General features: G+C 35.0%; 1 protein-coding gene across 12 annotated transcripts in view; it reads right to left on the reverse strand.

The window, feature by feature from the left end:
- Positions 1–14,392, reverse strand: part of GAS2 (growth arrest specific 2) — a 171,501-nt gene that overhangs the window by 63,610 nt on the left and 93,499 nt on the right. For all 12 annotated transcript variants that reach the window (XR_014837163.1, XR_014837162.1, XM_021083247.2 and 9 more), the window contains one exon: positions 8,062–8,125. Coding sequence is in view for 10 of the 12 variants with exons in the window: in XM_021083247.2 (XP_020938906.1) it covers positions 8,062–8,125 (64 nt within the window). In the remaining 2 variants the exon portion in view is untranslated. The remainder of the gene's footprint in view (positions 1–8,061; positions 8,126–14,392) is intronic.

A 14,392-nucleotide genomic window follows, 5' to 3' on the forward strand; every position in this document is an offset into this window, starting at 1 on the left:
TGAAATAAATCCAGAGAAAGTATAGAACAAGCTAGGAGAAGGACAAAGATACAAATACAGGTTTTCTCAGACATTTTAATCAGGTGATTGCTTGTTAGAAGAGAAAAAAGTCACTTGGAAATTTAAAAACTAGGCTATGGATGATCTATATTTTTAAATAACCTATAAAGAGAGAACAAATATGTTAATAAATATGTTGGCAATATGTTTGTGTCTAGTACCTTAGGGTGAGTGAACAGTATATTAAAACATCATTACATGTAAAAACCTAGATTATATTCCTGTTCTAATGGCTTTTTATGTTAACTGACATCCTCCCATACATGTCAGGTACCATGAGAGCTAGAAAACTTACATTAGAATTCTGTACAGAGGAGTTTAAACTGGCACAACTCAAATAATATTTGGTATTTTGATAACTGCCTCTAGTGAACAGAGTAATTATTTTGTTTGTTTGTCTTTTTGCCTTTTTTAGGGCCACTCCCGTGGCATATGGAGGTTCCCAGGCTAGGGGTTGAATCGGAGCTGTAGCCACTGGCCTATGCCACAGCCATAGCTATGTGGGATCTGAGCCGCATCTGCAACCTACACCACAGCTCATGCCAATGTCAGATCCTTAACCCACTTAGCAAGGCCAGGGATCGAACCCTCAACCTCATGGTTCCTAGTCGGATTTGTTAACCACTGAGCCATGACGGGAACTCCCAAACAGAGTAATTTTTAGTTATATAAGTCATTAGCTAAAAGACCTAGGCACTATTTGTCATATCTATAATCTTCTATAGATATTATCCAGTGAAGGGACATTAATAGAACCATGTATTAGACTGAAGATACTACAACAGTAGCGACCACTGTCCCATTCACAGCAAGCATCCCCAGCAGCAAATACAGCTCTGGTCACACAGTAGCAATAGCTACTGTTTAAATGAAAAAACAAAAAAGAAAAAAAGAAAAAAACAAAAAAAACCTCTGTATTCTTATATAAGATTTCATGTTCCAAAGATGAATTAGACTTCATTGTTTGGGATCTTCAAATGCCTATCACTTTAATAAAACAAATCAATATTAAATGTAACAGATTCTTTTTCCCAAAAAAAATGTTCTAGAAGACGTTAAAGCCTATCCAAAACCAAAATACATTTTTAACTTTCTAGTATTCATTAATTACACTTAATTCAACCTAGCATCTCATTACTGTTGACAACACTATTCACTTGGAGATTGGAGTACCATTCTTCCCTGAGGCAGACTTGGGATAAATGTCATTAACCTACTCTTTAAATTTAGCAAATCACTTAATCTCTCAGAGTCTGTTTTCCATCAGGAAAGCAGAAATGAAAATGGCCTGCCCTAGAGATCTGATGTAGCAGTGGAGGTGGGAGGGAACGGTGGAGCAAGAAAAGAGAAAAAATATGAGACCAACTGTAACTGAATGTCTTCCATGTGTCTGGAATGTGTGGGCATCTTGACATACATTATTTCTGAGCCAGTTTTATTTCACTCTAAAATGGAAATTCTAATTCCTGTGTTTTAATATTATTAAAAGGAATTAAAACAGTATTCATGCCATGCTGAGTACAGTGTCTGACACAGGGCACCACTTCTGAGTTGGCTGTTGATAATTAATGTATCAGAGCTTGCATACCAGGAAACAGCAGCACTGAGAAGTACTTTATCAAAGTTCTTAATTTTAAAAATGTAGTATACCACCCAGTGAAATAATGTAACAGCCTCAAAATTAAGAAATAAAGTATTGTTATTACTATTGTCATATTATTCCTATTGTTTGTATCCTTTACAAAGGAACTTAACATAGTCTTTAACTTTCTTGGAGTTGTAGGTTAGCAGGAATATTTCAGGGCTGGAGTGTAGCAGAACAAGTTATAATTCAGCTTTGCTACAAACTCGCTGGATAGACTTTAGCAGGGAACCTTTTTTTTTTTTTTTGTCTTTTTTTTGCTATTTCTTTGGGCCGCTCCCGCGGCATATGGAGGTTCCCAGGCTAGGGGTCCAATCGGAGCTGTAGCCACCGGCCTACGCCAGAGCCACAGCAACTCGGGATCCGAGCCGCGTCTGCAACCTACACCACAGCTCATGGCAACGCCAGATCATTAACCCACTGAGCAAGGGCAGGGACCGAACCCGCAACCTCATGGTTCCTAGTCGGATTCGTTAACTACTGTGCCACGACAGGAACTCCAGGGAACATTTTTTAATCTCTCTAGATGTTTTTGAATTCTTTTTTTTTTTTTTTTCTTTCAGCTGCATCCATGGAATATGAAAGTTCCTGGACCAGGAAGTGAATCTGAACTGCAGCGGCAATCTATGCCACAGGTGTGGCAGTGCTGGATCCTTAACCCACTGTACCACAGAGGGAATGCCCATTTTTGAATCCTTAGTTCCATCAAGGTATAGCATTTCGTTATGTTCAGTGTTCTTAGGAGAATAATATAAACTGGGCAGTGAAGCAAGAGGAATTTAACACACTAGAAATCACAGCCAATGAAAAGTCAATTATAAGTGAAAACATCATATTTGAAAGTATAAATTAGGTTAATTGGAAAATATGATTTCATTTGTAACTGTAGGTCGATTCATGCCACTTTTCAGGAATAAGTTGGTTACACAGGTTTTTTTTTTCTTTCTCTGTCTCTCTTGTTTTTAAACAGAGTGAAATAATAAGAAACATTTTACAGTAACAACAAGGACTACCCTATGTTTGATGCAGAACAGACAAAGTTTGAATGAAGCTGGTAAAAGTCATACATGGAAGACTTTGCCCTAGAGATTTTTCTTTATCTGGGAATGCTGAAAATTAGCTATGCCACTGAACACAGAAAATCAACATTAAGCCCCAAATCTCTGCTTATATTGGCTTTTGAATACTTCAGGCTGCCTAAGGTACAGTCAGCCAGTCCTGAAATGCACACTTAAATACCATTCATTAGTTTCCTGTCTGTCTGGAGACGTCAACAGGCTGTAAATCATGAAATTCCCCTTAGGTTGGAGGCCTGCGCTTGAGGCCTGCACTCCAACTCAGTCACCAAATGGGTCTTTTTTTCTGCCCTCCAAAAGTCTGCTTCACTCTGGTTTCCATAATTAATTTTATCATTCCACTTTTTGATTTCGTGCATAAAGTTTTTAAAAAGTTATACTGTTCTCTATTCCTTCTCAGCTACAAGATTTTAAAGCTTTGAAGGAGAGCAGGTTAACTGTTGCTTTCACAACTGAATAGGGGTTTGAAACTAAAGATAGCAAGAAGATTGAATCCACTAAAACCAAATCTCCACATCTGTACACTGTCATATGAAAAGTGGAGGAATACTAAAAGGGCAATATATTATTAAAATTTTTTGGTCTCATTAAATTTTGCAAAGTGCTACAGAAAGGGTGTTATGGTCTATGACTTTATGATGAGATCTTAGGAATGCACATGATATAACTTTTGAGATTGGTCTAGATGAAATAATTATGCCCCCAAACTGAGCCCTGAATTAGGAAATTTACTCAAACTATTTAGTAGACTATAGTTTAAAAAAAAAAGGCATCTGGGGCCTATTTTAGTAAAGTTGGAGGGATAAAGTTTAGAAACTCTCCCTTCTTAAGGTTATGTAACAGACAGCTTATAGATTTTTGAAAGATAGTATTTCCCCATTTTTAATTGTTTTAAAGTAATTTAAAGATAGAATTAAGTTTGGATGGCAATTTCACCCACGTGAAAACAAGTTTTATTCTTAGCAGTCAAGAGTCAAGCTCTTTAAACAGGATGAGTTAATTAATAAGCCTTATATAGCATATTTTCCTTTAACTATATAGGGCATGGATTGAAATAGGAGAAATAATGAAAATATTCCAAAGTGTATTTCTTTTGAATGGTTGTACATTTTGTTCCAAATCAAGAAAGCACTCAAAAATAAAAATATAAAAAGCTTCCCTCTGACGTTGACTACTGATCATAGCCCCAAACCAAAATATCAAGTTTTTTAACTTTTATCATAAAGCTAATCATAATTCTGCAGTCCATAAAAAGGTTGAATTCATAATAACTTTTTTAAAGCAATGAATATCAAAGAACTCTCATTAAAAATATCTTTGAGGTTTTATTGACCTGTTTTTGCTGAGTATTTTACTTTGCAGAAGAAAAATATGCATATTTTACACCCAGAAACTGACATGGTTTCTGAAATATAAACAGAAGCATTTCACTCTCCAGTGATGATAGCTCTATTTGGTTGAAAACAAAATTAAGTTTTCCCCATGAGAACAAAAATAAGTTGTCTCATTCTCCCAACTCAGAACTTAGAGAGGCCTACAGCTCTCAGAGGAGGTTCATGGAGACTTCCCAGGCAAGAGAATATAGCAGAATTAGAAACATTCAGTGAAATCACTTCTGAAATGATGCTGATGCTTTTACATAAATGACATTCATGCAACTTTGAGAAATAAATGCTTAGAATCAAATATAAAAAAGCACCATTTATCAGTGGTTAAAAAAAACAAACAAACCCACAAAATTCACAAGGTTGTACGGGGGATTTTTTTATGGTCAAACCTCAACTGCTGTGTACAAATTAATGTTGTTTCTTGAGAATTCTCCCCAAATCACGTCTGGTTTTGGCTAATGCTGTGTTAATTCAATAATTTATACAGTCCGCCATAGAGATGTAGGGCAAGGAAGAAGCACAAATCAATGATTCAGATAAAGATTTAATAGGTCTAGAGAAAAATTTAGAAGTAAATTATGATGAGGATGATGCATTTCCCTTTTTTCCCTTCAAAAATTATGCTTCAACACAGTCCTGAGGTAGGCAACCTTTGGGTTTACTAGGTTACTGTTTGTAAAGCACAACTGAGAGTCTATGAATTTTTTTTTTTTAAAGCTTCAAGTATATACAAAGAGAAGCTTAAATTGACATTTATCCATTTGGTATTCAGCTGTTTAACCTCACACTGCACACAAAAGTAACACTCCGATAATCTCTTAGCATATTGTCTCTTTTTCAGTATAAGTATGTAATACTTGACACCACTCAAGTAAGTGAAAATAAAAGGAAAAATTTACAAATTGAATATTGTAATGTGTTGTCTTAATCCTTATATAACTGCTCTGTGAAATTAGTAATATTTGGGAGGTAATGCATATAATCTCTGCTTTTATCAGTTCACATGGTCAGAAACTGTTGAAAATGTAGCAACCTGTTCTTATCACAAATAATGGTAATAATAATAAAGAGGGCAGGAGAAAACTTTTGGAGGTGATAGATATGTTTATGGCATATACTGTGATGATGGGTTCTTGGATAGATACATATAGCCAAACTCATCAAGTTGTTTACATTAAATATGTATAGCTTTTTATGTCAATCATACCTCAATAAAGTGACTTGTTAAAAAAACCCCACAAAATCTCAACTTTAAAATATTTGGGGGAAAAAACACACAGGAAACATTTTATATAAGGCTTTACCTTCAAATTGACCAGGCTATCATGATTCCCTTTCCATAACCAAGATATGCACTCATTTATATACTATAGCAAGTGGCAATTTATACGAGACTTGGAGCTGGAGGAAAGGTATTTCTAAGGGGATTTTGTCATTGGGTAGCACACCTTCTCCTTTGATGACTCAGTCATAGTTAAAACGTTTACTTCAGCAGAATGACTAACGAAGTCTTCAGGTAAAAAAAGTACAATTACAAAAAGTAACTCTGCAAAATAAGCAAATAATTGTGCACTAAACAAAAGGAAAATAACTTCCAGCTAATTCTGCAGATAGTGCCACCCCTTTTAACCTATCTATCAATTTTCAGAATCATGATGTCTATTTGATCAGCATATTTAATTATTAAAGCAACAAGATGGAATCTGGTATTTCAGAATATTTTAATGATAAAATTAAAATAAACAACTAAACAAAAAGTCTTCTGCGTAATCTTCTATTTAGTAGCAATCTGAGATACTCTATCTTTATTTTACAGGGGCAGCAGCTCATTTACCGATATTTAAATTTATGCATATTCCTTTCTCCTGTATAGTTAACTTCACTTTTCTTAGGGGATATCTGCTGGACCCAAGGAGTCAAGGCTAAGTCCTTTGACTCAGAGCTGTTTGTCCTCCAGTCCAGAAGCCTTAAGCATGGTGGAGGAGCAGCTTAGCAGAGTCCTAGAAGCAACAGGTATTATCTCACTCCTTCTCAGAACCCAAGAAAGTGACAGCGCTGAAGGGGGATAGGGTCCTAAGAAACAGTCAGATACAATGAGATATGCCTGAGTAGTAGAGACCTGAGTGCATAGACAACTAGGAGACCCCCTCCAGAGGCTGTCACACAATATAACTGAGAAAGGTGCAGGAGAGAATAGGGAAACCTCTAATGTCTCAAACTGATTTTTTCACTCCTTGGTGAGTGGAGCCTCAATCATATTTAACTCAATTTTTAAAAAATTAAAACAATCTTTCTTGTAGGTTCAGATGCATGTCAGATCTTGCTTTGCTATGACTCTGGTGTAGACCAGCAGCTGATTCAACTAGTAGCCTGGAAATTCCATATGCCAAAGGTGCGGCCTTAAAAAGAGAAGAAAAAAAAGACCCCCCAACTAGTATGTGGACTAGCTGGGCTCCTGTTGAACCAAACCGGTCTGACTCTGCAGCCTCTTTTCCTTATAGTACACTATACTGATTTGCAGAGAAACAAGAACAGATCCTTGTATTAGGAGAGCTGCCATGAGAGCAAATATCTGCTATTACCTCCTACCCCTACCCCAGGATGATGTCAAAAGGCTTAGCCATGCCCACACATGAACAGGAGAGTCCACATAGGCCCAAGAGGGGCTGGTCAAAGTGCAAACAGATCCCACATCATCTAAAGTCATGAAGATAAATCATAACATAGGATCAATTTAATCAAAGATAATTTTTCTCTCATTCAATTATGGTAAAGTAAAATTCATACCTGATTACAATATGTTTAGATTATGTTGCCTATGATGTTTAGGACTTGGGGTTACTTCTTTGGATTATGGTTAATTTTCTATTTGGATTAAAAAAAAAGGGGGGCTATTAATTGGTAGTGAGTTTTCTACCCATTGTTATAATTGGCTGATGTGCATACCTTGTATTTCCTTTTTCTTGATTTTACTTACAGCTTTTCCTTTGAGAATTACTACCCAGAGCAGACTCTTACTTTATCTTACTGGTTCAGCTAATCTCAATGCTAGAAGTATAGTCAGCTCTGGATGAGAAAACAACTTCCAATTAATTCCAATTAAAGTTTCATTTTGCTTCAGGATTTCTTCTAACATTTATATCTTCATTTCTAATTCTTTGGGCTTTATAAAACTTCCAAGAGCCTTGTTTGATGATTTGTAATATCATAAAGAATACATGAAATGAAATCAACTTAGCTGAGCTAATAAAGTCTCTTCCCCTCCTAATTTAGCCACAATCACTTCCTGGGTTTTCTTTTTTTTTGTTTCCTACAAGAAAAGGATTCCAAAGATGTCTTTACATATGAAGGATAATTTTCTATGTTTTTTCCAATCAAAATATAGAGAATAATTTTAAAACTATCCACCCACTCAGGAGTAGAAACCAAAATATCTGAAGGATTAGCTGCTGAATAGGGAAAAAGATGAAAAAGGAACAAAAGAGAGGCCAAAAATTATTAAAGACTAAACAGGAAGAGAGGGATGAAGGAGCTTGGAAAGAGAGTGATGGGAATAGACTTTCTACTAAGGAGAGAATAATTATCACCTACAACTTCCTGTACAGGAGCCTCCCAACCTCCCAAGAATGAATTAGAGGGGAAGTATATCCAATTACATGATATTTAGAAAATGCTGAAACATGGTGACTTTGGCAATAAGGCCATGATGTTAAGAATTCTGGTGGTACACTTTTAGTTTGAACAATTACTCTCAAGATGTTCATACTGACTGTATTTGAAGGAGTTTCTTCTCAACACCTAGGTTAAACATCAGCAATGAAAAGCCAGCAAGCTACTCAGCTGCTTGGATGTTGAGATAGTCCATGTTTTACATACTGGCAGTAGTATGACCTACCTGGCTGCAATCCGGCCAAGCTCTAGCAAACAGAGACACACTTCTCTGGGTTGTTTGTGGAGAACTGAAAGATAAGACAAAGGTGGACACCTTAATAATAGAAGGGCAACAGGTTTAAACCCCTCATCCTCATGACCAGAGATGAGCTACTCTTCATTCTGACATTCCCACAAACTATCGGATTCCACAGTTCACTTTAGCTCTACTAAAGTCCTAAGGCAGTTTTGAAAACTCTTTGCCCGAGGTCCCTCCCCAAAGCCCTGAGTCTTGGGAATCCCACCCTCAAAATAGTTTCTTCAATTCATTAATGTAAGTCAATACTGGAAATACATTTAGCTATAATTATGATACAAATTGTTGATAAATACTTAAAAACACATAGCAACATAAGACTATCAAGCAAAGACTAGTCTTTTAGAAATCCTGACTCCATCTCTTTTTAATGTTGACTCCCTTAATTATTTTATTATTCATTTGTCAAGAAGAATATTTTTTAGTCTGTAAAACTTGAAGCAATCTCTTTCAATAACATCCCCTTTGATACATATATATAGGCTGCAGTCTTTCTTTCAGTCTAGGCCGGTTGTAGACAAGCCTTCTCACCAATGAAGAAAGATCTTGGTAATAGATTTGATCACATTAGCATGTTCTCCTGTGCTTCAGGTAGTTAAAAGGCAAATGCCTATAATATTATTTCCATATTTGAATTTCCAAGCAAATTATGTATATTCAAAAGCGATAAACTAATAATGTTGCAAAATGTTTTGAAGTCAGCAATTATTTATGGAGCATCTAATATGTGCCAAACTCTGTGCTAAGCATTCCAAGGATATAACTGTGACTCACGTCACAGTTCCATGGGGATTATCTTTATTTTGTCTGATATGAGTATTGCTATTCCAGCTTTCTTTTGATTCCTATTTGCATGGAATATTTTCTTCCATCCTCTCACCTTCAATTTGTATGTGTCCCTATAAGTGAAATGGGTCTCTTGAAGACAGCAAATATGTGGATCTTGCTTTTGTATCCATTCAGCCAGTCTATGTCTCTTGGTTGGGGAGTTTAGTACATTAACATTTAAGGTAATTATTGATATGTATGTTCTTATTGCCATTTTATTAATTGCTTTGGGTTTGTTTTTGTTGCTCCTGACTCTACCTTTACCCATGATCTCAGCCGAAATAATGCATTGAATAAGGACTAAAAATTACACATCACAGTTCTTTATTATCCTCCAAATAATCATGTCAAGTGAGAACCCTGAAACTTGTCATCTTTTCCTAATCAAATTTGATTAATATGATACTTTAATAGAAAGGAATGCTTTCAACTGACTGGATTTTGTGAATATGTACACATATACACCATTAGCCAGTTTTGTCCACAAAATGAGCAAATTAAGAGATGCTTCTTTGCACTGATATTTCTATTCCAATGTAATTTGATTTCTTAATAAAACTGCTTTACCAATTGCCTTGGACACATTCAGTCATGTTGGCAAATCACACTTGCATTTGTTGAGCCTACCAGAGGAGTATTTATTGCTCATACTGCTTTCTTTTTAAACCAAAATTAGAGAATATTTATTTACTGCCTTTTAGGGCCATACCTGTGGCATATGGAAATTCCCTTGCTAGGGGTGAAATCAGAGCTACAGCTGCTGGCCTACACCACAGCCACAGCCACAGCCACAACAACATGGGATCCGAACTGTGGCTGGGACATACACCACAGCTTGTGGCAATGCTGGATCCCTGACCCACTGAGCAAGGCCAGGGATCGAACCTGCATCCTCATGGATACTAGTCAGATTTGCTTCCGCTGTGCCACAATGGGAACTCCAGAGAAATTTTAAAATGTTATTATACACAGTAATGGGGGGGAGGGAGATTGTATTGAGGATAGTCTTTACACAGACACAATACTAACTTATTGATAAACTTTAAGAAAAATAGCAACATTGCTTCAATTCTATGGTAATTTAATTTCCCAGCATTAGTCTATTTTCTCAATTTATATATCCAATTCTTTCTCTTCACAGATTATGGTAATGGCAGTAGTTGCCACTGACACCAGAATGGAATTTGATGGGAGTGTGTGCTGAATAGAAAAATACATTTACTTGGATTGCAAAGGTATATGATTTCACTGGGCTTTAAACAAAGAAAAAATTATTATTTTATAATAACTGATTTTATAAGGCATCAAATTCAAAGCTTTTAAAATAAGTTCTACTATTATCAGTAATACTCATTAAAATAAAATTGATCATGGGAAATCTGAATTATAGAATATTTTCATCCTTGGTAATGTAAATTTTAGTTTCAGTTGACCTTTAATGAATTGTTATAAACGCCAAGTTGGAAAAACCTAAAAACTTCTAACTAAAGGGACATAAAATAAAGATATTTACTACCTCCAATTTCAAAATACCATTTGTTGACTCTGGGTTAATGATACAACTTTTGACATATTAAATAAACTTCAGTGCAATTAAATATATGCACTGTAATATCACATAGGCATCGATTTCAAACAGAGAACAATAGCAAACATCACAAAAGCGAACAAACGAAAATCATCCTGGCTAATCAATTTCTTCTGATTTGGACTTTTTTTTTTTAAATCCTTCCCATGGTACAAAATAATAAACTGGAAAAAGGAATACAGGAAAGCTGAGGACAGGAAGAAGTTTAAGGCCGTGCCACTATCTTCATCTTCAGTGAAAGCTGTGTGAAGCAAGTAGCTACCACGCCAGGAGATCTGGATACAATCTCATGCATTTTGTCATGGAAATAGTGTCAAATATGAAAATTATTGGTTAACTGACCAAACCATGCCAATGTGCAGTCAACACCAACGAGAAAAGGCAACTGACCAAACTATCACCATTCCTTAACAAACTTATTGTACTTATTTTGAGGGCTACATAATCATTGGAAATAGATACATTTTATGGAAAATAAAAATTAATTCTGAAGAAAAACAATAAGGTGGGTAACATAGGAAAGATAATGTGATATGTAGGATACATTGCTATTGTGTATTTCTTTGCTTCCTCAATTCAGCTATTAATTTAAAATAGTTTTTGCATGCCAACACTCAAACATCAAGTCTACCATGTACTCACTAGAAAATCAATTTGACAAACTGAAAAGTAAATTCATGGTTCTCCTTTTTTATATCCTTAACAGAACCAGCTTAAAAAATTTAAGCTGAAGTAAACATCTTATTCAGCATCATTTCTTAGGAAAATAATAGAAAGATGATGTTTTACTTACCAGTTACCTTGGAAATGTTATCTTTAATAAAGCAACTGCTTTATTCATTCAAAATGTATCTATAATATTGTCTCACATGTTAATGGTATTTTCAGTATTGGGTATATCATGCCTGGACCATAATGGCCAAAAAAAAATCATGTTTAATGACTAGTAAGCAATGAATTAGTTAAATCTGCAGAGGGGCATAACTTAGCACAAGGCCTAGAACAGAGTAATAAATCAGTAAATACTATATCTCAAAATATCAAGGATGATAACAATTATGTGGTGATGATAGTGGCTATGAAAAAGAACAAACAGAATAAAACCTAAAAATTTCCCTTGCATTCTTTGAGGCATGAATTTAAATTATGCCAATGTTTATTTAATTGTAAAAGCAAACAGTCTTATTCTATAAAATTAAATTCCAGAGTCTTTAAGCAGTACTTACATTTTAACAAAGAGGGGACTGTGTTTGGTTTTTGCACTCAAGCAAGTTCCAAAGTTAATAGATGGAAAGAGTATAGTGGCCGTGGGATTCAAGACATGAAGTTCTGGGTCTGAGTGTGAGCTCTAAGACTTACTAGTTACGTTACTTTGGGAGATTTTTCTAAAGAATCTCAGTTTTCTGAGGGAAAATAATGGTGTGGATCTTGCAATATTTTTGTCAGAATTAAACAAAATATTCTTATTCTTAGCCAATGCTTGGCACATAGGAAAGACTTGCACAAGGTCAGTTTTCTTTATCATTATTATTTGCTTAAAGATTATCTTCTTTTGGCTTAGTAAACATTTATACACTCATTTTTTTTTCCTATAAGCAGTTTTCTTTTTTCTGTGTACCTATCATGTCTCACCATACATACTAAGCAATGGAAGAAATTTCAGAATAAAAAAAATTACTATTGATACATGTATATAGTTTAAAGCAGTTATTATGATGAGTATATTTTGAATACTTTGTCATTTATATTATATCAGAAATGGTTAATTCTAAATTTAATCAAATTTAAGGCTAAGTAGGCTAGCATATATAGATATAAAGCAGATATCCTATCATTATTATGAATTTGGGCTAAGTATTAATTATATTATAATCTAATTATATTAGAAATGCCATTTTATGAAACATCAAACATCTTACCATAAATTTTCCTCCATCTCTGGGAATAAAATAATTTAGATGAGTCCATTTTCTACAAGTTGCCTAAGTTGGATACATATTGTATATATGCATGCATGTCTTTGTCAGGATAATTAGAAAGACTACTTTTAGTATACCACATTTGAACTAAATAAAGCCTTTTGTGTTAAGTCATATGCACTACTCATTTTAATGATATTTTACTGTTTCATCTTTTCAAAAATACAAGAAAATTTCTACTTACATTGAAGTTTATGGTAGGAAACATTTTTTTTTCACTCTATCACTGCAACATTAATATGGTCTTTTGCTTTGAATTATGTGTATAAGAGAGGATGGCTATTGCTTTTTTTCCTCTGAACAAATTCTCTTTAAAACAAATAAAAAGCTCCCTAGTCACTGGTGATTGTTATACCAAAGGTTTTATCATTGAAGACTTCTTTTCAAATAACCGAAACCATTTCAAAGAAAAGTATAAGACGGAGCACCTCTGGGAAAAGTAACACAGATCCCTATTCAAAAATATGTGGCAAGAGACTCAATCTTATAACCTAGATTCTATAAAAATCTCATGGGCATCAAATGTCAAATGGAATGCTGCTAGCTCCAGGAATAGAAAATGATACCTTCCGCTAAAGGCAAGGCATAGAGTTTCAATGTCACAGAATCAGCAAGGATAAACTGCATTAGACCATGAATATATAGTTTGGCTAAATATATTAAGTTTTAAATGATGGACAAAACATGAAAACTGTTATTCATTTGGTTTCTATACATTAGAGGCTATAATATTTATGTTGGTTTTGAAAGAAACTGCATTTTAGATTTATATTTAGGAAGAAAATTTGAAAAAAGCATATTTGGGGCTGAACATTAAATTGTGAAAATATCATAAATTAATAGCTGCCCACCTTCCCAGAGCAGAGAATAGGTTCTAATACTCAGAAAGAGTGATATAGTAGAAAGATACAGTAAACAAGACATCAGAAAAATTGGGTTCTAGTCTAGGCAACAAAATTTTCTCATCTCTCATCTCTAAAATCTGCCTACTACTTGTCTTAAGAGGTAGTTTTATGGTTAAGGGCATTTGGTATATGGTAAGCAGTCAACAAATTTTACTCCCTTTCTAGTTTTGTGGTGGTCTGTAGACCAACAGCATTGGCATTAGCTGGGAACTTGATAAAAATGTAAATTATTGGAACCCACCCCAAACTTATTGAGCAAAATTTACATTTAAACAAGCTCTCCAGGTAATGAATACATACATTAATTTTTGGGAATTATTATACTAATCAATGTTATGATTATTACAATAAATATCAGTTATAATTCTATATCTATCTTAGTTAAAAATATTCAAATGTGCTTTAATATATGGAACCTGCTCTAGAAATGCTTAGGATAACAGTGATGACGGTGATGATGATGCTGAATGGAGGAAATATAATTTGTGCATTAGGAGTTCCCGTTGTGGCGCAGTGGTTAACGAATCCGACTAGGAACCATGAGGTTGCGGGTTCGGTCCCTGCCCTTGCTCAGTGGGTTAACGATCTGGCGTTGCCGTGAGCTGTGGTGTAGGTTGCAGACGTGGCTCAGATCCTGCGTTGCTGTGGCTCTGGCGTAGGCCCGTGGCTACAGCTCCGATTCGACCCCTAGCCTGGGAACCTCCATATGCCGCGGGAGCGGCCCAAGAAATGCCAAAAAAAAAAAAAAAAAAAAAAAAAAATTGTGCATTAGATTAGCCTTTAATGAATATTATGGGCATTTATCATCTGTTAGATCTATAAGGTTCAAAAGATGCCTCCCGAGAAAGTGAAGGGATGACTCTCTACATTATGTCACTCCCAGTAAGTTACATGCACAAATCATCGAGTTTAAAGGTAGGAGGCATTTAGGAAAAGCACAGCAATTTAGGCATCTTAAA

This window comes from Sus scrofa, chromosome 2 (genome assembly GCF_054392235.1).
Source record: "Sus scrofa isolate SSC_HxYL_T2T_F1_AM1 chromosome 2, Sscrofa_HxYL_maternal_Yorkshire_Landrace_v2.0, whole genome shotgun sequence".
Taxonomy (NCBI): domain Eukaryota; kingdom Metazoa; phylum Chordata; class Mammalia; order Artiodactyla; family Suidae; genus Sus; species Sus scrofa.